The sequence below is a fragment of the Columba livia genome, chromosome 5 (genome assembly GCF_036013475.1).
Source record: "Columba livia isolate bColLiv1 breed racing homer chromosome 5, bColLiv1.pat.W.v2, whole genome shotgun sequence".
Lineage (NCBI taxonomy): Eukaryota > Metazoa > Chordata > Aves > Columbiformes > Columbidae > Columba > Columba livia.
Window position 1 is genome coordinate 64787834 of NC_088606.1, and position 27851 is coordinate 64815684.

The 27851-nt window shown below is 37.4% G+C and overlaps 1 protein-coding gene across 3 annotated transcripts in view; it reads right to left on the reverse strand.

Moving 5' to 3' along the window:
* PRMT3 (protein arginine methyltransferase 3) overlaps nt 1-27851 on the reverse strand; it is a 51288-nt gene that overhangs the window by 6492 nt on the left and 16945 nt on the right. For all 3 annotated transcript variants that reach the window (XM_065065506.1, XM_065065507.1, XM_065065508.1), the window contains 6 exons: nt 27141-27240; nt 18731-18809; nt 14170-14357; nt 12239-12325; nt 2769-2819; nt 2479-2566 (listed from right to left, as the gene is read on the reverse strand). In XM_065065506.1, coding sequence (XP_064921578.1) covers nt 2479-2566; nt 2769-2819; nt 12239-12325; nt 14170-14357; nt 18731-18809; nt 27141-27240 — 593 coding nt within the window. The remainder of the gene's footprint in view (nt 1-2478; nt 2567-2768; nt 2820-12238; nt 12326-14169; nt 14358-18730; nt 18810-27140; nt 27241-27851) is intronic.

Below are 27851 nucleotides of genomic sequence, written 5' to 3' on the forward strand. Positions count from 1 at the left end.
CAAATCCAAATACAATCAGTGCTTTATAACCACTTCAGGCATATTCCCAGAAGCTACAAACCATCTGATAGAGACTTTAAGACAGCTTTCTTATTTTACTGAGAATTAGAAAAGTGAGGGAACCATTTTTCTTCACCGGGGAAAAAAACCCCAGACAACACACACTGTCCTGCTTGAAAAAAGCTTTCTAAACAAGAAAACATTTTAAATATATTTTATGCCACCACATTCCTCTTTCACAACCTATTAAAGTAGTGAAAGCAAATATCACCATGGGTACACTGGCCAGATTATTGCAAGACTCAAATAATATTTTTATTTTCCGGTATTTACTATGAAAGGAGTTTGTCCTGACTCAATCTTGCAGACAACACCAAGTTGGGTGGGAGTGTTGATCTCCTGGGGGGTGGGAAGGCTCTACAGAGGGATCTGGACCGGCTGGATCAATGGACTGAGGCCAACTGTCTGAGGCTGAACAAGGCCAAGTGCTGGTCTTGCACTTGGGTCACAACAACCCCAGGCAGCGCTAAAGGCTGGGGAAGAGTGGCTGGAAAACTGCCTGGTGGAAAAGGATCTGGGGGTATTTACATTGGATATTAGGAAAAACTTTTTTCACGGAAAGCATTGTCAGGCATTGGAACAGGCTGCCCAGGGAAGTGCTTAAATCACCATCCCTGGAGGGGTTTAAAAGACACATGGACGAGTTTCTTAGGGACATGGTTTAGTGGACTTGGCAGTGTCAGGTTTACGGTTGGACCCGATGATCTAATAGGTCTTTTCCAACCAAAAAATGGTTCTATGAATACATTTAGTCACAAGCAGGTCGTCTTCATTGTGTTTCCCAGTGTCATATGTACATTTCTTATTCTAAGAATTTATACAGAGGATTGATGAATATTGGTAAACACAGGGATGAGCATAAAGGCTGAAGCCTTCAAATGATACAAACATGTTTAATATAATATAGTTACTTTTTCCTTCAGTTAACTTGCATTAAGAAAAGTCCATTTGAAGGAATTTTCCCCAAAGGCTGAGTACATTTGGAGTGGAGCTCATCCAACACGTCCGGCAGAAACAACGCGAGGTAAAATAGTCACAAGCAGTGCTAATTCATTAATGTGTGACAGATGAGAAAGACCTGGAAGCACAATTTTACATACATTGCAAAAGAAGTTTGAGCAGTTTGTTTACCTGCTGAAATGGAAAGTGAAAGACTGAAAAAAATCAAAGAATACATTGAACTACAAAATTACCAAGATGAATATTTGAGCCACTAGTTTTACAAAGGAAAAACACCCACAATATGAAAAAATGGAAAACGTGGAAATCTGTACTTATAGTAAGATGTCTTGAAGAAACAAGAGTTTTGGAACAATGAAGGAGAAGGACCCAAGTCAGAGAGAATGGTTTAAAAATAAATACAAAAAACCCCAAACAAACAAACAAACAAAATCACTTAAATTAAGCAACACTACTGTGTAAGTTTGAGGAACCACCTTCTGCCCTGATGGGCTTATGGCATTAATGACAACAAATATTGCACAGAAGTGAAAACTGGGATTACAAAGGAAGAGGAAATGACATCAGAAGTTTATCTCAGAATCTTCTCTAATACCAGAAATAACAGGCAGAGAATCCTAGATTAAAGTGGTAGTTTTATATAAAATATAAAACCAGACAGAATGGGTAAAAGGATGGGAAAAGGGATCTTAAATAATTACGAAGAGAACACGGCAGGTAGAAAGAAAAGAGAAGCATAGCTGGAAAAAGATTTGTTACAGGAATAATTTTAAGAAATATGAGCTAATAAAGAGAAAGGAAGGAGTTACAGCAAAAGTGATCTTGAAAATCAGCTAGGTTGTGTTCACTGCTTTAAAGCACACTGTTTCTGCAGCTGCCTTCAGAAGGTCACTGCACCCAGGCTTGAGTTCTAGAGCCAGGCACATCTCCCACTAATTTCACACATTTGGTAAATGTCAAATGATCTATGTAATATTAAATAATGTGCATATTCTAACAAATGTCACTGCACTTCAAAAAAATACACTTTGCACTCTATGACATTGAAATTTAATGAGTTGTGGCAAGGAGACCTTGGCCAGCCTTATCTAGAAGAAGAAACTCAACACAAGCCGAGTACAAATGCACTAATGCATATGTGCACCTAAGAAGTGACAGGACCCGAGAATATGCAAATAAAAATTATTTAAGACTATAAAGTCAACGCATGAAAGAGAGAAACAATTTGTCAGATAACACAGACCATAGTACCTTTATGAAAGAAACTCCTGGTAAAAAGTTGTCACGGCTGATAGCTAGAAGGGGCAACTGTGAAAGTGATTGAGTGTAAAGGCTGCTTTCACCAAGGTACATTCATAATTTTTCAACACTTAATGTCATTCTTATTTAAGATTTGAATTTAATGATAACAGCAGTGTAACACAGCCATTGTTGCACCACAACTGAATTTAAATATACCTGCTTCTACAGGCATTGGTTTCTCCAGGAGAAATATTGTCTGTTTCCAGTGTGTTTTGGCACACAGGGGACCAGTTGAAAACAAGACCTGCAATGGAAGAGTTCAAGAGTTTGATTAAGAACAACATTTTTGATATCACATCACATCAATCAATTACCAAACACACATGCACGTGAAGTGTTTGCTAGAGAAAAAAAAGACTCACTGCCAAACACCTTGAGGCAGAATAAGATTCAAAAATACGTGTTTTAAAAATGTCTGAGAGATTAGGGTAACTCCAAATACTTACCTTGTTGTGACAGTTCTTCTCGAAAAATATATCAAAATAACCAGCAACTGCCTATAAAAAAAGAGGAAAATACAAATATGATAAAGGAGTTATAGTGGCACTCAAGAAAAAGTTCATCATTAATATATACATTTATTGGGATTTCTACTTCTTTTCAAGCCCTTAACAATAGGAACAAGCTTAGATTTGTGAGTTCAAGCATCCTAGAAATGCCAAGACAAAAAAATAAGCTGCCATCACACCTTAGTTCTACTTGAGAATATCCAGCCCACTGTAACTGCATTTATGACATATCCAATTTTAGTCTGAGTTTCCAAAATAACCGATGTACCCTAACTGCAACCAGAATAACATGTGAGGAAACAGACTTGCAGATGTGCAAACCCACAAGCATAAAATTCAGTCCCTGTCCTCTACGGCTCCCATGACTCTAAATACAGAGGGATCCTGCACACTGTGTTCACTCTTTGCATGGACGAACATCATTTTCCATAAAAGCTGCCTGTGAACAGAGGCAGAGCATAACCGGGCAGGGATTATTAATATTTTTCTTCCTCTAGTACACACACAGATAAGGAAAAAGATTCACAAATACCTCACGCTGGCCTTTTCAGCAGTTAATAGTGTCTAATAGTAATTCTCCATAGGATTCCTTCTTCTGTCCCCCCTGCCATCCTACTCTTAACCTCAAAGAACCTCTCTCTTCAGCGCATAATTCACTAGCGGGACTTTTCTTTCAGCTTGAAGAGGAAAAGAAAACCAAAATGTTCACACACAAAAGAGTATATCAACACTATTAGTTATACAAAAAAGCCTTGTGAGAGTCCCAGAAATTCAAATTCAAATAAAGGACTGGAAGATGCTCATAGAAGACCATCAACGCCATAGTTTCTCCTCTGAAATCCTGTTCACGTTCACCTTTATTTGCTTTCTACTGTCTCCTAGGAAAAGGCTAAAGCAAATCAAGATGGTGGGCCCAAGGCACTTACGCTTCTCTGTTACATGACAGCCTGGAGAAAGGACCCAGAATAGAGCTTTTGAGGAACTCTAAATACAGAAGCTGAGGACTTTCTGTCCCTCTGGCAGCAGGAGGGGAATTCTCCTCATGTCAGCTGTTGTACATTCAAACACAATGCACACAAATTCGGTGATGGCAAGCCCACGGCATGAAAATTCACTGCAAACAACTGATCATAACCTTTCTCTCACAGCACCAGTGTTTCTCTCCTGGTCTAAGCCTAGGAAGTGGGTTGTTTTGAATAGTTACAAAGGACAAGTTCCGTAGCTTGTCCTTCATATTCACCGAGAGATGGATTGTGATGGAAAAAGTCACACGTACTTACAAAATTAATGTGAAAAACTGAATGGCACAGGGTTTTATCTTTATGAAATATGTGATCTGAATGGTTGATAAACCATTCTGGTATTTTTCTTCTGTAGTCTAAATCCAGAGCAGATTTCACTAAGGCAGTGGTGAATACAATGTCTTACAGCATGTAAGTTTGTGTTAATGCGCCTGTGTCAGCTTTTAAGCTACTGGCACTCCAGAGGAGCCTGGAAAGTTCCACATTCCGATGTGGGCAAATATTCTTCAAAAAAACAAAACAAAACACCAAGGAGACACTGAGGGACCTTTGTGACAAATGAGGAACAGACGCTGGAAACTGTGACTCTTCCATCCCCTTAGTGAAGTCCTATCACTCAATGCTGAGTATCTCATTCCCAAGTGAATTACAGCCTTGTCTCTAATATGCCTTTTTGAGTAAAGACTGAGAAGGTTTTGACAAAGCTTTTTTGACCCAGACTACTGTTATTGATGCGCAATCTTTTCTAGACATTAGTCAGAGACCCACTAAGTCATACAAATATTTTTCAATCATCAGGTCAATACTGTTGATATGTTTACAAGTAAGACTTAGGATATGATTACTGAAGAAGGGAAAACAAGGCTGAGACGACAAAAATACGTGAAGAACTGAGGGAAAAAAGATTGGCCTACAGAGAATATGAGACAGTCAAGCTACATTTTGGAGCAGAAAGTTAGAAGCTCCAAGCACATATACCATAGTTAAGGTGGATGTAATTATCTATAAACTTGGAAGCAAGAAGCAGCAGAAACACCCTACATACTGCCCTGAGGAAATAAAAATCAGTCAATGACACCACATCTCTAACACAAAGTTTTCTTTGCCATGTCACTGGCAAAGTATTGGAGGATTCAAAGCTTCATCACAGTTCTAGTGATTTCTCCTTTTGATCTTTTGTGAAAAGCTGGACATGAATATTAGAATTTCTGGTTTTCCATGAAGACCTAGGAAATCTTCCTTGAAAAAGCCATGAAAAACTAAAATCTCTGACTGCAGTTAAGAAGCCTATGTCAATACTCCCAAGTGAAAGCGCTAAAAAACCCTAAACCAAACCATAATAGAGCCCACCCTTAAGGGTCTAAGCCTTGCACCACTACATAAATGATCTGGTTTCCCATGTTAACATACTGGGAAAAGAAAGAAAAAGAAAAAAGGCAGAAGTGAAGTACAGGCAGATGACGCTTTCTACAGTTTTATCTACAATCACTAGCCCTGTATATTTGAAAACAAATTTCACTAATCTAAAAACCTACACAGATCAAAGTTGAAATAACCTGATCATACAAAACTAGCCATAAAATTGTGGTTTCAGTTACTATCGTCTTTTTAGGAATTTATACCTTCTCTTACATCTTACTTTTTAAAAAATTTATTATCTGTTGGTGGTTTTACGCTGAAAAGCACAATACGTATCTTCTATGTTTAAGTACATTTCAGTGAAATAACTCTGTAAAAAGTGAAGTCCAAAACATTTTCCTTTCATTTCTCTTTTGAACATCACCACAAATCGCAGCAGCTATAACAGTCAATCACAAACTTCTGTTAAATACGCAACATTCCAAAGACAAACATTTCCAACATTTACAGTGTGAAGTAAGGGTAAGTCTTCTCTTCTTCTGGTAACATTTAATATGCAGCTAAAAACAAAACATAAGGGAAAAAAATGATTCCCAAGTGGCATGCTAGAAGCAATCACAGACACAAGCATATAAATATGGAATACGGAGCTGGCCAGATTTTTATTAAAGGTGTCATTTTTTTTATGAGAAGGCAAACTAAGGAAAAGGAACAAACAAATAATTCCCCCATAAATTCCAGATGATGCTTTACAACTGCTGCCTTAGTCTCTCTGTCTCTGTTTTGTTTTATTTTAAGCATAAGAACAGTTATTTCCTCCATTGTGGTTTTTCCACATCTTTTTGCTCCACCTTTGACAGCTCATTTACAACTTCACCAATGACTAATCAGCAAGATGTAAACCTTCTCTGGAAGAACCTTTCAAGCACCAGCCTCTCAAATACTGTGGAAGAGGAAAAGAGGAAAACACAATTAATGACTTCTAAACTGGTAACAAATAACTGTAACTCTAGCCTGACACATGTTCTAGCCTCAAAGGATGTTAAATATTAGGAAACTGCAGAAATATTATTCTTCCTGGCCTCAAATCAATGGTCAGGAGAAAAGCAGGACTATGGGGACAGAATCTCCAACCCCAGATCAAAGTCTCCATATCTCCCAAGGGAACTAATAAGGTTAAATAAAGAACTAAGGGAATATTTAAGACTAGATGTGCATTACTGAGACTGCAGAGCAGTATCCTGGAAGGGTCAACAAAGGGTTCAGTCAACAACTAAGAATAAAACATTTCTAAAGTTACAACAGCAGCCACTATCTTCTATGCCATTTTGTCAAAAATGGGGTTTGATGAAGAGTTCCTGTAGAGTAGCTTAAGGTCTTAATCCATCACTGATACAACAAGAACTATAAAAGCAGCACTTCTTTCCAGTAAGATTCACTTGTCTTCAATAAATTTTTCTTGCCTCCCAGATAACTTGAGCCTATTTTTTCCCCCATTTATTCACATAACATGTACTAAGTAAAATAAGATACAAAAAGCTTAAACATATGTAATAGATGAATTTTAGGACATATTCCTTATTTATACTCTTCCACTTTGAGTACTTAGGTGAAAGGGGAAGAGAAGACTAAATTTTAATTCCAGTATATGTGAATACTAAGACTTTTTTTTCTAAAGAAAATGGCTGTCTCTACATGCGGCATTTTAACAGGATAAAACAAATGAGACTGCTCAACTCCTTATGAGAACTCACAAAGGCAACCTTACCAATTCACTTAGGAACAAGGAAATTAAAAATTATCATCATCGCTATCACCTACAGTGAGTAATTTATCATTCTTGCTCTTCACTAGTATCATGTTCCAGCAGTGAGTGGCTACAACAAATACAATTAGACAGCTGGCCACAGAAGTGGGAGATAATGTGCTTTTGATGGAGTTTACCCAAGCATGGAGATGGAATGTTTGTCACCCACGCGGCAGAGTTGCTGCGCTTTTATCACAAAGAAACCCCTCACTATTAAAACCCAACTATTTTGTGCTTTAAAAAGAATAAGAATCTGGAGATCACTGGAGGGGAAGCTACCAATAGCCAAATAGATCAAAATAATAAATCTTGCTTTGTAACATGATAGAGTAGTCTTTCCTTTAAGCACACCTTGAATGTCTGATTTCTGTTTAACAGTGGTACCCAAAGCCAGATTTCCAACTTTTAGCTTAAAAAATTTAGTTTCGCACCTAAGACTAGAATTAAAGACTTAGATGATAATACTTATTGTTGGCTCCCAAGTGGATGATTGGACATTAAGAAATAAAACTGCCTAACATGTACAAAGATTTTAACAAGCGAAGACTTTCCCTTTTCAAAATGATTTTCTCTAGTCAACTCAACTTCTTTTTTCCTTCCTAAACATTTTAATACATCAGTCACGTCCTCTGGTTCATTATCCTTCTTTCACCCCCTTCCTCCCCCCCACTTTTTATACACATCCCCTGCTCTGTGACAAGATCTCCTGGGAGCAATGAAGAGCTACTGCCATTTTCCTCCCAGGGGATATTGTTATTCAGCGAGGAAAGATCAACCTTGATGGACTCACAGGGGAAACGCTGGCAAACAAAAGAGAAAGTTTGTCAATTGATTTCTACACCGAGGGTAATCACCATTATATTTTATGTCAAAAGCTCACACAGTGATCAACTCAGAATACAATTAATAGAATATTTTCTTAGCAGCGTTTACTAACTGATATTAGCCAGATGTCTCATTAAAATCAACAGTGACAAACCCTAGCTCTTTACCAGGGAAACGCACTTTCACAAGCTAATTACATTTATTTTTGGCCATTATCGTCGTAAGAATGAAATCAAGTCAACTTGCACCACAAGTGCTTTGAAACAATTTCATATAATGATCCCATGCAACCATTTAATGCTTTGAAAATCTTCAACCCTTGAAAGCTAAAATAATGATAAACAAGCATAATCCTAAAAGATACTAACTGGTGGCAAACCACAGGAGGGAAAAATCAACAGAAAGAACATGTGCTCTGAGAAAAACCTCGGCTTCCCCGCACCTCCAAAAAACTTCTGCAAAGCTAAGCAGCACATTTAATGTATTTATTTTTGCTCAATATTTCTGTATTTCTCAGCTTTATTAGGATTTCTTTTTCTTGAAGACTTTTCTAATTACTTGAACACCTAGAAGAGAAACCTATTTAGAGCATTAAGTGTTTATCTTAAGGATATGCTGTATATATAACACATACAAAAATGTATTACCCGATCATCTGCGATAAACTTAAGATGAACTTACAGAGAGGCATCGGGTTGATCTGTTACGAGCATGACTTAATACTCTGCTAGGCTGGGGTTTTTTGTCACACCTGGGGTTTCAGCCTGGAGAACAGGAGCTGAGGGGAGATCTTATCACCGTCTACAACTGGTTGGAGCATGGAGGGGGTTGGTCTCTTCTCCCAAGTAACAAGTGATAGGACAAGAGGAAATGGCTCCAGGTTGCACCAGTGAAGGTTCAGAATGGATATTAGGGAAAACTTCTTCACTGGAAGGGTTGTGATGCACCGGAACAGGCTGCCCAGGGCAGTGGTGGAGTCATCATCCCTGGAGGGGTTTAGAAAGACCCATAGATGAGGTTCTTAGGGACATGGTTTAGTGGTGAACTTGGCAGTGTTAGGTTAACGGTTGGACTCCATGATCTTAAAGATCTTTTCCAAATGATTCTATGATGTCCACCACGTAATCCCCTCCACCCATGCAGTGCCTCGGAAAGAAGCAGCATGGAAACCCCACTCCCCACCACCCAATGACACGGTGTAAACTAGGAGTTGATCTGCAACAGGAACCACAAAACAACTAACATCTCACCGTGCACCCAAACTTTCCGCTTGTTTGGTTGTTGAGGACAGACCACTTAATAGAAGGAGTCAAAGTTCTGATGGCAACGCTACTCTGAAGTTGCTTTGCTGTTGATGGCAATGTTAGGAATAAGACAACCAAATCTGTTTTCACACTTTTACGGCACAGAAAGGGCTGAGAAAAAGCTGCTCAGGTTGTGAGCTAAAAACCCCTGACACATATAAGCAGATAAGAATGGATTTCCAGATTGCTATTACTCTGAAATATATTTTTTTGTAAAAAAAAAGTAATTTTTTTAAAACATTCATATTTTAAAAATGCAAAAATCAGGAGAGCCATGCACAAAAAGACAGAATTTTGGGACATGTAAGCAGATTTCTCTTTTTGGGCAAAAAAACCCAGAAGCCAGCAAAACAACAAAACACAGATGCAAACAAGAAAACCATCAAATATTATTTTCAAAGGACAAATTGCAATCTTAAAGCATCTCCTCAAAAATTCCCAATATAAATAATGGACTTTTATTGTTCATTTACTGCAAGGTTAGGCAGCCTGATATGATGGATGAACTGTCAACCCCCAACTAAACTTGTACAATCCATCATCGAAAGAGTAGAAATTTCACTCAAAGTGTCAATAAACCTAAATGATGAAGTGCAAAATACTTTACAGAGTCCTGATCATTTTTTAGAAGCTGCATTCACTGAAAAATTTCAGAAACACTGCTCTTCTCCCAGCTCCCTCCCCTTCTCCCAGGATATCATAAAATGCAGGTGTACATCTTGATTTATAAGTCAATGATATCATAGAACAGAAATCAAGTTATCATAAAGGTTCAGTGCTAGGGAAAACAGTATTTACAAAATAAGCTACTTTGCTCTACCCAAACATCAAAAAGATCGCCAAGATTTTGTAAAGATTTCTGTTTAACTAATCAGTTATTCCAAAGTGGCCACATTAAGAAAATCAATGCAGGGCTGCACTGGAACTTTGTCTGAAATCAAAGCTGACCCTGCCCTGAGGCAACTAGAATTATTATATGATTCCATGACAACTAAAGGCAGGAGATTTTATTATGACTGCACAATGAAAATTAAAGATTTCCATTTAATAAAACCCAAGAGGTTACTGTGTCTTAATTTGGTGATCACTGACAAATAATCATGAAGTATTTGTATACAGCTACTAACGCTAATAACAATTCTTGAAGTTACACACAGGTGAAACCTTCAGTTTATAACACGAACAGATTCTTATGCATCCTGTTATAGCGCAGAAGTGGTGGCAAACGCAGCAGCATCAACTAACAGGCAGACCCAGCCAAAAATGAAGTACTATGTTGTTTTGTGTAGGTATCCAAGATTTTTACATTATATAGTAACATATTTTTTGTATCAGAGGAAGCCTGCATCTCTTCTTCATATACACACACAAAAGCCAAATGAACCAGCTGCAGCTGACTTAACACAATATATTAAAAATTAGCTACAATTACCCCTATGGACTTGATTCTGTATATGCTGTGACTTACATAAAGCTAAGCATGGAACTCTCAGGTGAAGTATCACAACACACCAGACTACAAAAATTTCAGGTTTTACTACAGATCTCAGAGCCTACTACAAACTTCTGTCAAATTTGAGGAGGATACTTCAATAAATTGGTAGAAAGCATTTATAACTGATGTTGAATGTAGAAGCGTATTACGGCAATCATAAAATCTGTAAAAATTCGGTCATCCTGCCTTTGCTTATTATTAGTGTTTAAAAATATAATCCACTACTTTAACCTGAATCGCCACCAGACTTTCTCATCTGTACCTAATCTTTATCTCAACTGCCCTATCTAATGATAATGCTACAAAAGTCCTTCTATTTGATTCCAACAAAGAAAGCAAGCTGCGCATCATCACAGCAAACAGTTATCCTCACATAGGTACCAGTCTAAACATTTCTAAATATTCATGGTGGAATATCTGATTTGCTTTAGCTTTAAATACATTAATAGCATCTTTATTTCAGAAGTCACACCCTTACATGAATTATGTTAAACACAAATATTTAGCTATCTTCCTTGACATATGCTTCAAAAATGGAACACAAAACACACAACGTAAATTGCATGAGCACTTGCAGAAAAAAATAGGGGGTGTTTTTCATTAATCCAAACCTCAGTGTTTTCCTCTGTTTTCTCATAGCTAGCAGATACTGAATGAGCAAGAAGAAAAGCAGCAAAATAAATGTGTATTTATGTGAATTCATATTGAGCAATGTAGGCACAAATTTAAATAAGTGTTTGAAAGATGCCCCAGTACTGAGTTTTCATTTAATTCTAAAGCTCAGACTGAAAACTTGTTTTCTTTCCTTCCTTTCTATATTGACTAGTGTTTGACAGCTGAATAATACTTGAGTGAGATGACAGATTCGCTGGAGATTCTTCATTCAGTGCAGTACAGTCTGTAAGATGAATATGCTTGTGTTTGCTGTAATTACAACTCCTCTTCAATCAAATTCCACAGCCTTTCTAGAATTAGTGTCGTTTTGAATATAAGTCATATTAACTTACATAAAGTAAAAGTACCAACTTCCACCCAGTAAATAAAACACATGTAGTAAATGCCCTGGTTATCAACCAGGGATTTAATAGATGCAGGTTTTAATTATCTATTTGTTCCCCCTCAGTTTTCACATGTAAAATTAATTAACTTCCCTGCCTGAGAAACAGTTTGCCATATGACCTACTATATGTTTGTTACATGAGCTATAGTCTACCTTTCCCATACCTATTTTGTTTTCCACTCTTTTTACTAAACTCGGAAAAGCTTTTGTGTGAATAGCAAATGCATCATTCTTGAGCATGATGGCAACATGTCTGAACAGAAAACTCTTATTTCAGAAAATGGGCTAGAGAACAGAACAGAACAAGCTCAGTGCTAAGGCTTCTTATCTATTACTTTCCTCATCACCTGTATGATACCACAACACTACTACTGGAGTTTTACATCCATCTCTTTGCAAAAAGGGCTCATTTTACACCTCTGTCCCGCAGAAATTAATGTTTCAAGGCAAGAATCGATGATAAATGAAGCTTCAATAAATGTCTATTAGTCCAAGGCAATACTGACCATAGATGAAGAAACTAAAATTGTCTTACCGTACACTCTGTGCTCCTTGTAATGGTCAGAGTGAAATCTGAAGAGAATTCTAAGTCTGGAGTGGATGCAGTATTACAGTCAATATGCTGTCAAAAGGAATAATACAATTTAAATTCAGCAGTCACCGACAGAATTAAGATCTTTCTTTGGATGAAGGGTGTTCAGTGGCTCCCATAAAAAGACAGTTCTCCTAGGGCAATACTAATTCAGCTCTCCAAAAATGGGCAAAGACGTAAAAAACACCTAATCCTGTGTGCACACTGATAAAATACCTACAACTCCTCTTCCCCAAATGTCACAGTAAACAGACATTTTGACTAGAAGTAGTTTGGAACTAGATATAGTGGCTCACTACGTTCGAGAAAGTTCTTCGTGAGTAACTTTCTTGACGACAGCTGCCCACTGCTGAGATTAAGTAGCTTCCCCAGGCATCCAAACCGATACCCTCAGCAGCAATTCATTTACAAGGCCACAATTTCTCCAGTCACTTCAGCTACATGAATAAACTCAGAGTTTTTAAAGAGCAATAAGCTTTGGTTTTCAGTTGTTCACAAAAATTTCACCACCATTTTTTCACTGTATGAAGTTTAGTTGACATACTCAGCTAAAATGCATTATCCAAGATAATCATATACCGCAGAAATTAAGTGTCATGTAGATTATTAATCAGTATTTTTATGTTGCCTCATCTTTCTTTATGGAATGGTTTTCTTCCTGAAAAGTTACATTATAAACTATTCAAAACAAGCAGCAGCTAATCTGAGAAAACACACTGAAGTATCTTCTGCAATAATCATATGATAAATTGCAACATTTTTAGACTTTCCCTCAAAAATACAATCCATTTGTTCTGTGGAAAGGCTATTGACTAAAACAATTTACCTATAATGCCACTGTTGCTCAACTCATTAATTTTACTACTTTGTACCGTTAACTCCAGCAAATGAGCTCATGCATTGACTTGAGGTTATATTAAAAATCATGATTGTTACTGAGAACAAATGAGTATAAAACCATTAAGCACAACAGTGAAATGCTGCATGATGACAAACTCTGCTAAGCACACACACCTGAGTCGGACAGCGACTGCTCATGATGGTGTAACATTAGAAAAGGACACATGCTATTACCAGTAAAGCATTTTCCTTCTAAAATGACAGCAGTTTGTGGATTACATCAAGCAAATTTAACTATAGTTATTGTTATCAACACTTTCCAGATGTTGTTTTAATTTATTTGTTTGCCTAACGAACTGATAGAGCTCAACTTACACATGCAGCTGTTAATTTGAGCACACTACATGTTCGTTTTCTGTACACCAAATGCGACCTATTTGCAAAAAATATTCAACTACACTTCCACTTGAATCAGAAAAGTGCTTGTCTCACTCTTTGCACAGTCTGACCTCTCAGATGCCCAACAATTATGGCCTCAGATTTTTAATCTCGGCACCTGTCTTGTGCATCTTCAATCACTAAAAGTAGAATTTATCTTCCCTATAATCACATATTTCAACAACTGAATTAATCCTTACACTCAAAGAAAACAGACACTTGTAAGCCCCAAAGTCACTCAACTTATTATAGGTGTCCTTAGGAATTTTACTTCACTAACTCTAGAGGGAGTCTAGTCAACGAGCTCAGAAGAAAACATAAGACATATTTATAATGACTTAATCATCTATGAATAAAGAATCCTGAATAAAAAATAAAATAAAAAAGGATAGAAGGATAAAAAAGAAGATGTACATGAACAGAACAATCTATTAATACAAGTTTTACAGTCTTATAAGCAGGAACTTCATTGTATCTGTACAATTTTGAAGGTGCTAAAGTTTGTGTGCGTGTATTTCTTCACCAACCCTCCATAAATAAAAAAGGGAAATTTCTAATCTGACTACTAAAAATTGGAGAAGGGTCTCGTATGGTACCTTGATGACACTGGCTGTAGATATCAGTGTGTTTGGATGCAGCACCTCCACAACAGCTTCTGGAATCACAGCCTTCTTCATGCAAGACATGTCAAAGCCATACACATCTTCCCAGAACAGCAGCTTGTCCGCATGCTTATTCAAATCCCCCACAGCCACTAGACTAATGGTGCAAATGTCAGGATAAACTGTAACAACAAACAGATCAGTGACATTTTCTTTCAGACACACAGAAAGAAGACTTCTCTTCCAGTGATTAACATCATAAAAGAACAAAGAACTTTTTTTCAGCTCAGGGACAATTAACTTTTTCTGCTACATCATTTTCTGGAGTCCCATTGGTCCACAGAGGAGACTGGACATTAGAACTTGATTTTCCAACACCATTCTAATAACAGTATTTCCTGTTCCTGAAAAAAATCTCTGTAGCTGAATCCCACTGCCAGGAAATGACTGGAAACTTGATGTCTGAAGAAAATAATACGGAACATCCTATTCTGGCTTCTATACAGAGACTGACCCAAAATGTATTTAATAACTGTAGACAGACACCCAAAGGAAAATTCAGGTAAGGCCTTTGCAGTAACAAGAAACCTCTGTGAAAAGACCTTATTTTCAGAAAAAAGCAAATATTCTTACTCCAGAGTTCTATTGCTGTTTCTTACCAGCTCTGGTTGGTACTTGCCTTACAACCTAAACAATTATTTCTGGGTACCGGAAAAGAATACTCACTGTGTCCGCATCTGAAGAGTACAGAATGACACAACACAAGAGAACTTCCTCATAGATTCTCCGCCCAGTTTTAGGGTGACAGCTAATATTTAAGAATATCTTTGGATCACACACCTATTTACAGCTTTTCCAAATAGTAATGGAAGACTAACATTTGTTTTTTTAACAGCTGCCGACAGGAAAGCCAATCAAGCTCTTGGAAAGCTCTATCTGATTGGAAAGACACAAGGAACAGCTGTTATGAACACAGCTGTTTTCAGCACTATTAAATAGTAAGAGAAGCTCCATTTATATTTAGCTAGGTGTCTTTCCGCAAAGAAATTGCTATGTTTTGTTTTTAGAGTTTTAAAGCATTTAAAGCCACATATTCTTGATGTGGCTTCAGAGAAAAGTGCATACTAATAAACACCTTATTGTATTTTTTATTGATACGTGAATGTGGCAGTTTTAATAAAACTGAAGCTGAGTTTCTCTTTTCCTCCCCAAAATCTGTTGAACTGTAAAATTAATTTTGTCTTCAGCTCTGCTTGAGACTGTAGCTTATCAAAACTGAGTATGGAGAAATCATTCATATAACACTGTAAAATACTGAAGACCAAAACACCAAGTTGAAATTAAACCTTTTATACAGCGAGAGTAGATATAGCCCAAAGGAAATAATCTTATAAATATTAATGATAAAGAAGTCTTCTCTAAAGAAGTTTTTTTTATATATAAAGACATTTGGAATGACTAGTTTATGCAAAATATGAGCACACCTCCTGTTTCTTGCTTTCTGAGTGTTTAAAACAGAATAAATACATAAATATCAGCAAGCTTAAATTGGAATCACACTGGTAAACTATCATCATCCGTACTTCGCAGATGAGGAACTCAAAGCAGAAGGTTTCTCCAGGAACAGCCTACAATTAACTCAGCAGTTAAAAGGCAGTTTGACGAGAATTCAGAACAGGAAAGTGTTCAAACTGTCTTGACTGAAACAAATCATTTGGTTCCTGCACACCTGACAGCTGTCACATGCACAAACATTAACATCTGGTGGTAGGAGGATTTGTAAGTAGTTTCTGGAGCCATCAATAAGGGATTTCCATTTCTCAAAGCTTTCATATTGCTGTTTATTACTGTGACAACTGCATTATGTTCAGCTTTACCTCCCAGTGTTTTAGACCTTCAAGAGACACCACTGATGCTCCAAAAAATAAAAGACAGTGTGAAGCAGACAACAAGAGCATCTGCATTTTCAGTTTAGCCTGTCAATAGCAACAAAACAGTAGACAATGTCTGTTCAGACTTCACAAAAAGAAATGCGTGTTCCAGCAAGACGGCCCAGGCAAATGACTAGTGATACATTAACGTCCAGATTCACAACCCCACTTATGTCCAGAAACCTCTGCTGCATGGAAGTTTGCCTGGAAATGTAGAGCATTTTATCTAAATATCAGTCTAAATAATCTGAACGCTCAAGAGTTTTGTAAATGTCTAAAAGCATCTGCTTAAAATGTCATTTGCCATTTCACCCATTATCCTCAATCCCCCTGAAAATCCTCTGCTCTTTCTGCAACCCTGTAACACTTCCCTGTGCAATCCTGACAGACTTGTCATTTTTTTTCCGATTAAGCCTAGAATTTAATAATTATTCCTTCTCACAGGTGAAATGAACAAAATGCTGATTGGACAAAAGCACATATTCCTCAATGCTCTCACAGATTCATCGTTTTGACCATCTGTGTCCTTCTCGACTCAGTGCCCACAAGTCATCTGTCACTAGTAACAGCTCACGTGGTGAACAGAATACGATGGGAAATCCTGCAGCCCTTAGCAATGCCTCACAAAACTCCAGGATGCTGAAGGGTAAAGGCAGCAATCCTCCAGATATGCACGAATAATTCCACGTGAATACCATCACCATTCTGACGTGAGCAAGCAAATAGTATTACATTTTGAATGATGTCTTCCTTATCACACCTCACCAATGTGCACTGCACTCAAGTGTATGCAAATATCGACACTCAGCCAAGCAACAGCGCTAAACAAACAGATGGGTCCTGGACAGTCAGAATTTTATGTTCCCAAATAAAGCTGTTATATACTGTATACATTACCCTAGATAGCTTGGCATAATCCACTTCAACATGCCAATAGGCTAAATTGAAGTAATGATGATCTGACTGACTGAACACAAATCCGGACATTTGGATTCAGTTCTCAGCTCAGTCCCTAAAAGATCTGGCTAAATTGCAGCTGCTTCTATTGCTTTCCTCAGCTTTCAAATGGTCCCTGTAATAATGATCTTGGGCTCAATAGTAAAAAGTGTCATGAGACAAAATTAAGTTTTATGGCAGATTCAGGAGCTTCTCCGGTAGGACTTCACCTCCGAATGAGCTCTTAGTTTTGGCTCCTGTGAATTTGGACGTGCCCACAGTTCTGCTGCTATTCATCTACCCCGCAGAATGTCCATCTTGCCCCCTGAGTAACTTCCTCAGGAATCTCAGGCACAGCCATTTACCTGGTACACAAGCTGGCAGAAAAGCAGTCATTATAAGCATCTCAAGGAAACAGCGTTCCATTTTAAAATACTCAATTTCTGGTCCTTCTCAGAAGGCTTTGGTAGCAGCTAAACATAAAAGGATACCTTAACAATTTTAGGGGATGTCCCCAAAACTAATTATACAGCAATGTAAAATTATCAGCATATACCAATACAGAGTACACCACGACGGTGTTCAAGATCTGGCTGGACTATGCTGTGTTACTGAAAATAAAAAAGCTTATTCTGTCATACTGTTCAAGTGGCTTCTACATATTTTGAGACATAAACAGTAATTTCTTGCTGATATATTCAACTTTGTGACTGAATGTTGAACTACTGCATAAAACCCTCTTTTTCTGCTGCACTCGGTAGCATACAAAGGCTCACTGCAATCAAAGGGAAGCGCTGCAGCGAGCACTGTTACATAGTCATTAATCCAATCATTAAGTCACTGTAGTGAAACTAACTGTGTGCATGGTTAGCACAAGAGGGAAAAAAAAACCCCAGACTGATGACTACGATTGAAAAGGTCAATATAAAATACGATACTGACAAAGGAATTAAGCACAAGGAATAAAACATATGCAGAACTCGTGCAGAAAACTGCACCACATGAGGAATAAATGTTTACAGGCGTTTAGACACTGTATGATGATGCTACCTAAGCTACTTAAAAGGATAAAAGAACTCTACTTCAAAATAAAACCTTTTTGTTCTGTCACTTCCCTACGCTCCAACCACAAAGAAAAAGGACATAGTCCTACCAGGACAGCATAATACACTGAACAATACACAGCATACACTGAACAAAATGCGATTCCATTAGTTATTTCATGTGGCTTCTTGGGTTTGAAACTACGTCCTGCCCAATGCAACTTCCCTCATCCAGAAAGACATCCTATGTATTTTTCCCCTAATTCATAGTAGCTTACTCAGTGCCGCATCTTACAGAATTGAACTTATCATCCTCTGTTCATAGTTACGCAGAAACTGGCATCTGAGAAGGGAAAACAAATGCCAACATGTGTGGGAAAAAGCAGGGAGGAAAAATTTAGACTGTACTTAAGAATAAATAACCCCCTCTATTCTTAAAAATACTATTAACTTGAGACCTTGATACCATATCCAATGTTCTTCTATTACCCATACAGTAAATTAATGCCTTGAAGCTCATGCTAATGGAAACATTTTTCATTTAGACTGGCAACTTTCTCATCCATGCATAGCTTATTCGAAGTCTCCGAGTTCATTTAGTTTCCCCCCAGAGCTAAATTTATTAAAAGAATTATGTGCACCAACCTGAGCCTCCCTCTGCCAGGTACTTGTCCTTTGCATAGATGACAGAATCCAGCATTGACTCAAAGAGAAGGAAATAACCCTGTTTATAGAAAAGGGAAAGAACTTAGAAATCATCAAGCTTCTTACGTAGCCTATTTAATCAATGTACAGATCGACTTTGGCAACACAATTTAAAAGACTTTATACGCCCATACACCTCAATAAGAACCAGCAGGCAGTGAATTTCTCAACAATAGCATTGTCACCTCAAACCTTTAGTTTCATAAAGTACAATCTTTAATTTCCTAAACTGCAATTATGTAGCACCTTCTAGATTAATAAACTATAGGCAATAAATCATCTATAATGATGATTACCTCATAAGAGTCCTACAACATCAAAAGAAACAAAATTCATGTCAAGCCAATGAAAAGCTGTACATATTGATTTTTTAGTAATAACTCTGAGGCTCTATACAAAAACCAAAACAAACCAAACCACCAAGAAAATCCCTTCCCACTTAGAACTGCAAGTAATATTGAAATTATTGTCAGAGAAACAGCAAGTAGACTGCATCTTTTCTTCACATTTGCCCTGCACCAGCTTGGGCAATGCTCACAAAGACAGGTGGACATAAATCATACACCAAAGACACGAGTTCTCTGGATGTTCTACATGATTTAGCAGCACCTGAACTTATTCTCAGGATAAAAATGGTTAGAACTAGATTTGCATAGGTTTTTTTGGTGTTGGGCTTAATATTATAGCAGGTTAATCATACTGCTTTAGTTGCTTAGAATAGCTTATTGTAAACTTAATCAAGTCAGACACTTTTCAAAAGAGAAAAAAAAAAATTAAACATTTCTGAGATAAAACACATACAGCGGTATTACATAGTTAGTATTTTATATAAAACATCTGGTTTCTCAAGTACTTTTAAGTAAACTGAAAATTTCTAAGAGATATATAGCCCTTTGTTTTCCTATTGATTTACTGATTTTTACACCCTTCCTATTGTCCACGTTTGAGCGTGAACCTTATTCTTGCTGAATATTAGAGCATTTCATCCACATACCCATGTTTACAACATCAAACCAATTAAGACAAATCATACAGGCACACATTTTGGATTTCCACTTAGCATCCTAATTCTCATTTTGCTTCAACCAGAGCTTAGTCATATGGCTTGATTTATACACCGATTGCTAGTAGGAAAGAACAAAGAAAGACAACTGGGAGGCCAGACTTTGGACCTGCAGTCCTACAAGCCCAGTTGGCAGTAACCAAACAAAGCAAAGAAGAATTTTCCTTCATCTTTCCAACACTTCCATCTATAAGGATTGGTATTTTATTTATTTCTTCATTTTTGAAATCATCATGCCCCACTGCTGAAGACAGACAGCATTGCATGGGAACTGCACTGCTAAGACACTACGTTTACTTCATGTTTATGCCATCTTGGATGTTTATTTTGCATCAGGCTCTTACAACAAAAAATACTGCAGGTTAGAATTGCTTATAAACATCATCACGCACCTTGCGGCCTTCGGAACTCAAAACAAAGCTAGAAAACCAGGAACTCTAAGCATGATGTATGCAACAAAAGCACAGTGAAAATAATGGAAATGCCATTTTCTTCTGGTAACAGGACAGCGCCCTATTGGGCTCCTTTCTTCCAAATATTGCCTGTTCTTCCACTTTACTTGTATGAAGTCCGTAGAGTAATTCGCAGAATAAAGACTACTGCTTTGACTTTTAGTAAGCTTTGCAAAATAGTTGAAAAGACCAAGAGCTCCCATTGCATAAGGCAGAGATGATTTTATATGCCTACAGCAAGCCAAAAGCACAGAATGGAACCACAGTGTTCGTTCTTTAATTATTCTTATTCTTGCAGTTTTAAAAATAGAATATGTTTGGTCCGTGAAAATTCTTTTCAGATGCTTCTGACTGAAAATGAGTTGTTTTCACAGTGTTTTAAATGTGACCTCTAGGACATATCTTGAGACCAGTTATCAGTAAGTTACAAAATGACATTTTTATGGGTCAGCTTTTCACTTATTTCTTCCTGCCTGAAATGCCCATCACCTGCCACATCTGCCAACCAAGTGTCAGAAATACAGCTGGAAGACACACCTTCTTATGAGAAATACAGTGTGAATCTAACCGTTCTTTCCCTGACCTTTCCACTCTGGTGTTGTTGGTTCTCAACCCCCCTCCCAGTTCTATCTTCCCCCCCATTCATTACACCATTCCTTTAAGTTACATAAACCGTCAATGGGACTGAATCAAGTCATTTATTACTTATATGAAAGTGTTTTGCTCAGTGTGCTGTGCTCATCTGTAGTGTAATTTAGAATGTAATTTCACAGGCGGGTGCCTCACCTGTAGGGGTGCTATGTGGAAAGAGCATTATATACCCAACATCTTTTCCCTGTGATGGTGTGGGGCACTAATGCTTCTACCCCAATAAAGTTTGGGGCTTTGTTTTTTCTTAAACCTGCATTAGCATCCTCAAAATTAATTACTGCAAAGGGATCTCCGGGATACAAATCTGTGAGCTGAATATTAATAATTCAATCTTGCTAGTGGCGAAACTAAGACATATAAAAGGTGATGGGTTCTCACAGCACATCTTAAACGTTATGCCGTCATACATTTTCTACTAAAAAGCTTGCCATTTCTTTCTCAAAATGAACATGAAGTTCCTTATATTTATTTTTTCCAAAATTTAATTTATGTTCTCCAGCTAACAAGAAACACCCCCACACGCATAGAAACAGATTTGGACAGGAACAGAAATACACAGCACTATCAAGTTACATCCAAGCACCTGTCTGTTCTATGGCATGTCCATCCAAGAAGTCACCTATTAAAGTGCATGAATCTACTGACAAATTAGAATCCAGCAGAATCATCACATCACATTCCTTACGTCCGTATTTTGCATTCGTAAAAGAATTACACAAGGCTCACAAAACTTTGATGGCTTCATATCCTGCATTATAAAATTCTTCTCTGTTATTCGAATACACTACAGCACTCTAAAAATTATTTTCATTTTAATTCAAAACTACATTCAAACGGTTTACCAGTAGATGAACATGTAAGCATAGGAAGTTCTTTTAACATTAGCACTGCAGTATTTATCATGGTATTTTTCATGAAGTGAAAGAGATCAAGCTCTTTAAAAGCTTCAAGACACAAGAACAATATTGAATTTCAAAATACACCTGATTGTGTAGAAAGCATTAAAGACACATGCTTGGCTTAAAACACAAATGCCTTCAGATTAAAAATGCCTCTTCATGTACATTTCTCTTACCCATTCCTATAAAATACCTTAGTGGAACTTGGTTTTGCCTTCACTTATTTTCTATTTGCTAGTGAAAGCCACATATGTATTAAGAACCCTTTTCAAAAAGTGGTATCAGCACGTTCACAATAGCAAGAATCAGCAGAATTTTTAGTAGAGCGGAAAAAACATGTAAGGATAGCATTGAGAAGAAATCTCTCACTGCAGGAATAAGCGTTGTGCCTCCCTCCCACCTTCCATTAAAGACCCATTTCTTCATTTTCTGTAATGTAACTGAACCCAGTCTTGTACTCCAGATTCAGTAAGGCCTAACGGTGAATATTTAATAAAATGAAAGGCAGCTTTCAAACCACTGGCCCAAAAAGTGAACCTTTTTTTTCTCTAAAACCCTATCAGTATAAAAAAATTGCATTATTTTCTTAACCTTAAGTTTCTAACTACAAGGTTTCCATTGGACGTTACAGTGAACCAGACTGGAGAATGGATTCTGATTTCTAACTTAAAATATAATCCTGCAATAACAGATGCACAAAACTGATGCGGCCCACTCAATTTTGTGAAAAATTACTTTTGATTTGCCAATATTCCATCAAAACCTGGGGTGCATCTAAATGAAAAGCAGTAGCTACACGTAAACTCTTCCCCACGCCCTGCTGCAGCACCATTTCCCCCATGCTAAGTCAGCCTCCATGCTGGTCTCCCATGTAGGATTTAATTAAAATAAATAAATAAATAAATTATTCATTACTGACAGCGCAAGCCCACACATTACAAACCCACAGCTTGACTTTGTTATTATGCACACCCCGTTGTGTCCTTAAACACATGTAAGATGTGTGAGGACACCAAAGGGACAATCTGATGAGCAGAAAAGTGATATCCACTATTAGTGTTGGCAAAAAGGAAAATATTTTCATGCAAGGAAATATAATTCCTTTATAAAAACTGTTTTGCTGTAAAGATATCAGAGCATTCAGGTACTTAGTATGCTCTTTTCTCAGCATTATTAGTAAACACAAAAAAGAAAAACTCAATTCTTATGTAAAATTATGTGTTATAGAAGCAGAACAGCTGCATTAATGCATCTTCAAGTACTAACAGAAATAATAGAGAATATGAACACCATATATAGGCCAGTAAGTGTTTAATAAGTACCATCACTGTATGTTTCCATCACAGAAATAGGGGAAAGGAGGAAGGAAAGAAGAGATTGTTTCCAGTGTTTCAGCCATGCTCACTTCCTAGTCCTTTTCCCTGGATCTTGAATACTTCCCATTCACAGCCCATCCCCATATCACTTCAAAATGATCTAACACACACACACACACACTAAAGGAAGAAAATGGTCATTAGCTACCTGAGCAATGATAAAATTAAGAGACAAGAGCACCGGATTCTATCCTTGGTTTGTTTTAATTTGAGAGTCCATCTCTTTCCCAGTTTTTCCTTGTGTAAAACTCTATTTCATATTCAGTATTGTAAAGCACCGCATAAAAATGCAATTTATGACAAAGCATTATACTCTTAACACTATATTTGAAACAACCATCTCAGACAATTGTCTCTCACAGTAAAACCCCTTTACAAACAAGAAACATAGATATTTCTCAAGTTAATAAAACTCTCAACCTCTAGCTTTATATTCTTAGCTAGAGAAAGGAAGTAAAAGCACATTGAGAGAAAAAAATCTGCACACAGATGCAGCTGGGTAAGAACAGCCCAGAAAAACATTATATATATTTTGTTTCTTTCTGCACCCTCCTTTCAATAAGCAGCCTATCAAGTTTACAGTTACACTACCAAAATCCACATGGGCAATAACACAGCCACCTTTGGATGTTGGCAGCAAATATTTTCCTGTCAAGCATCCAATTTAACAAAAAATGAGCTCCAGCACTTTGCAGAGCACCTCTCCTTTCAAACTTCCATGCTGCGTGTAAAATTACTCTAATTTCAGTAAACATCATTGTTTTAAAATGGGCAGAAAGCATAAATGCGATCCTGGCTGAAAGCAAGCCTATGGTGTATACAACTTGTAAGTACTTTGCCACCACCTGTACAAACAGCAGCGTCTTCGAAACAAAATTCTAAATTTCTTAAGAAACTTGAGTATTTGAAAAGCATTTTTGGGTCTAGTCACTAATTGACAAGGTTTTTCATTCATTACACCAAGCTGCTAACAAGTCACTGATGTGGGTTCAAAAAGGCATCTGCATCCGATTGCCACTAGGCAGTGTATACAAATACCCAATTATTTGTACCTTTTCTTAGAAACTGAATTCATGGAAGTCTACAGTTCGAATAAGAAGATAAGAGCTTTGCTTTGTAGGTGTCCTATCACACAAGCAGACAAGTAAAAATGTTAGAGGCTGTCACCTGTAATGTAAACACTAACAATAACTTATTATTTCACAAATTAAGGTATCAAAAGTTTCGCAAATCAGAGCTCCAAGCAAGGATTGTGCATCAGATGCTTACAGCCCTGCTACTGAGTATTAATCAGTCCTCAACTGGGAAATCTCTATAAAAACAAGGTCACCAGTGACATCTTTATAAAATTAACCCCTTCTTACATTCAAATAACCCTTCTCCATGAACTGGAAGACCTTCTCCTTACAGAATCAGTTTTGTTAGCAGAACAGGCTATTACTTGGCCATCCTTGTGTTCTTTCTTAAGGCAATGTGGTTTATTGGATGAAGTGGCTCCTCACTCCACCTGCTTGTCCTTGTGCTCCTGGGTCCCAGCAGACAAGAGGTCCTCGTGTGACTCAGGCTGCACGCTTTGCCCGTGTTTTTTAAGAGGAATCCAGAGCTGTCCTCAGAGTGAAAAGGTCTAAATTGATGGCTTTTTCAGGGTATTCAGTAGTCCAACAGATCTTCAGCTATCTGCCTTTTAGACACCAACAGAGCAGCTCACAGCTCATCACACCTTCTTCCACTCTCAGCAGTTTACCTACTGGTTTGCATCACACACAGTCACACTGCTCGTGGTGTGATTTTATCAATGTCAAATGCACAAACTTCAGGTGTCACAAATAACACATTTAGTCTTTACATTAAAAGCAAGATCATTTCATTTATGGGCTTAATTAAAGCCACTGAAGAGACAGTTGCTCATCATTTGGCCTCTAAACCTGGAATGTGACAAAACCATATCCAGATGAATTTAAAAATGAAAAAACTATTATTTTGGAATATGGCAAATATAGATTTGAAACATAATTTAGCTATATATGTACATATACACACAGTATAACATTTAAGATGTTCCTTCCATTTTTTGTGTATTTTTAAGGGAACAAATTTAAATACAAAAGAGAAGTAGGAGCAGCAAGCAGTTTGCAGAAGCCATAGGTCACACAATTAATGATCAACGGAAGCCCTTATATTGGAGATGCTCATAATGCACCCACTGTAGCTTTTACAACAGACTGTTCTATGTGCCATATTTCTCAAAAATCCTGTTCTAGAAACATTCCTGGGGGATGCAGTATTTTTCCTCTTTCCAGCCTCCATTCTTTTGCTTCACACCTGGTTTTAATCTTCTGATATTCCACACATAGTTCTAAAAAAGCTGATAGTCTTCAGCACTGTTCTGTACCAAGCAAAACAAAGCTACAGCTCCACAAAAGGATTTCATGTTTATTAGTCTAAAAGCAGTTTGTTTGCTAAACAGAATAGCAACTTTTCCTGGTTTTGTTACAAAGAAGAAACGTTGCCATTAGAACATTCCTGCTAGTTCATCCATATTCTCTAAATAAAGAGCTGAAAACTGACACACATAGAATTCCTTCTTGCTCTCACACTTGGCATTTCTAACATTTTCAAGCAGTTACATTCACATATAAAGCACAGATTTCACACTGGTATCATGTAGGGAAGGAAAAGAAAAAGCAAATTCACATGAAAAAGCTAGACAAAGAGGAATCTTCATTTGCATCTAGGCAACATAATGTTCCTTTCTGGACAGTGTTGGAACAGTGCATACGCTGTCCAGCTATCAATCTTACTTCCGTGGCATTGTCCTCTTTATCTCAGTATTGCAGCAACCCATAAAAATGCTACCATTCCTAAATATTTAGAATACCTAATTAAGTGGAATGCACATGGCTATATAATTATGACATTAAAAGGTAAATCAGCACACAAATGGGAAACATGGAACATTCGATACTTCATTTTTTAGGAGAGCTGCTTTTAAAAATCCTTTACTTCACCTTAGAGGCACTGATTTACAACATGACTTGAGCTCTTAAGTGCCCAAATTGCTTTTAAAACCAAATCTTGGGCTCCAGAACGGGAAATGGGATTTTGGGAACACTATTCTTGGTGCATGTTTTCGGCATCTGATTAGAAGTCTCCCTAAAAGAACTATAATTACATTCTAGTGAAGTCACTATGCTGTCAGAAATCATCAACCATAACGCACTATTTTTAAACCACTAGTTTAAGCCAATGGTTTAAACCATCCTTGAAACTAGTGACCTAAACACTCAATTGAGCTCATGCTTCAAATAACATTCATTATAGCACTGGAGGAAAAACTTTGCAGATTTGCAGCACACTAGAACATATAATATTTAAAAAACAAACAATGCTGTGAATAGTAACACTGTTTTCAAGCTCTTAATATATTTGCAGATTTCCCAGTGTGTCTGCTCCTCACCTCCTGATCACCTTCCCACACAGCCAGCAGAGTCTTTAGCTGTCTTTGCAGACTAAAGTATTTTGCTCATCAGAATGATCTAGCTAGATGACTAATACAATATTTTACCATTACTTTCAGCTGAGCAACCACAATAGTGTTATTCAGGAATACCGAGTACGTCTGTAGACTTGCACCCTAACTACATAACAGAAACTTGCTGCTGTACCCAAACCAGCTCAATTGTACTTAGAGAACCTTGGTTTGAAAGGGTGTGATCAGGAATTTCATCTGAGAACCACATAATGAGGACCATCATTCCATTTCACACATAGTCAAAGACACTGTTTGCAAGCACGTCAATTTTTGGTTAAAAAAACCCAGCATGCCTAAATAATAACTTTTCGAATTAAATAAAAACATAGTTTTTCCTGAAATAACAATGCCTTGAAAAGAATATTCATGAACCTTACCATCCATTCAGATATAATTACATCCACTTTTTCCAAAGGCAGATCTACTTCTTCGATTCTTCCTTTGACTAATGTAATGATATTTTCAAGTTTATTTAATCTGCAAGGCACAACATAAACAAATGAGTTTATATTTCCAATTGATGCTGTGAAGAGAGATGTACTGATGTCTATATTTTGCATTTCCCCCCCAATAATGGTTGTTTTTTAACTTATCAAGAAAGCACTAAAACGTGGTACTCCTCAGTTATATTTCAGAGGGAATGTTTCTGAGTATCCAAAAACTGCAGCAGATTAAGTGCCAGGCAAAGATGGCAGATAGTAGATGTGTGCTGTGCATGCAAATGTGTAAGCTTCAGAAAGCAGGCAAACAGAGAAAAGGACAATTTAAAATGATGCTCCTCTCTAGAGTTGCTTGTTCCCAGTTCTCCTTCTTTGACCCTCGTAGTGTAGTTCTGTGGTGATTAGAGCCCACCCGTCACACTGGGACAGCAATGGAAATGAGCTTCCTCGCAAAGCTGTTTTGCACGACTTGGTTTTTGATTTAACAAAACTAGCTGCAAAGTCACAGAGAACAAACATTCCCTCTGGATCAGTATTACAGTTATTCCACAATAAAGGCATCCTCCCCACTGTGATTTTGGCCAGAATCATCTGCAATGTTCAGCAACTGCAGTAATCAGGTATTACCTCATATGCAAGCAACAGTAC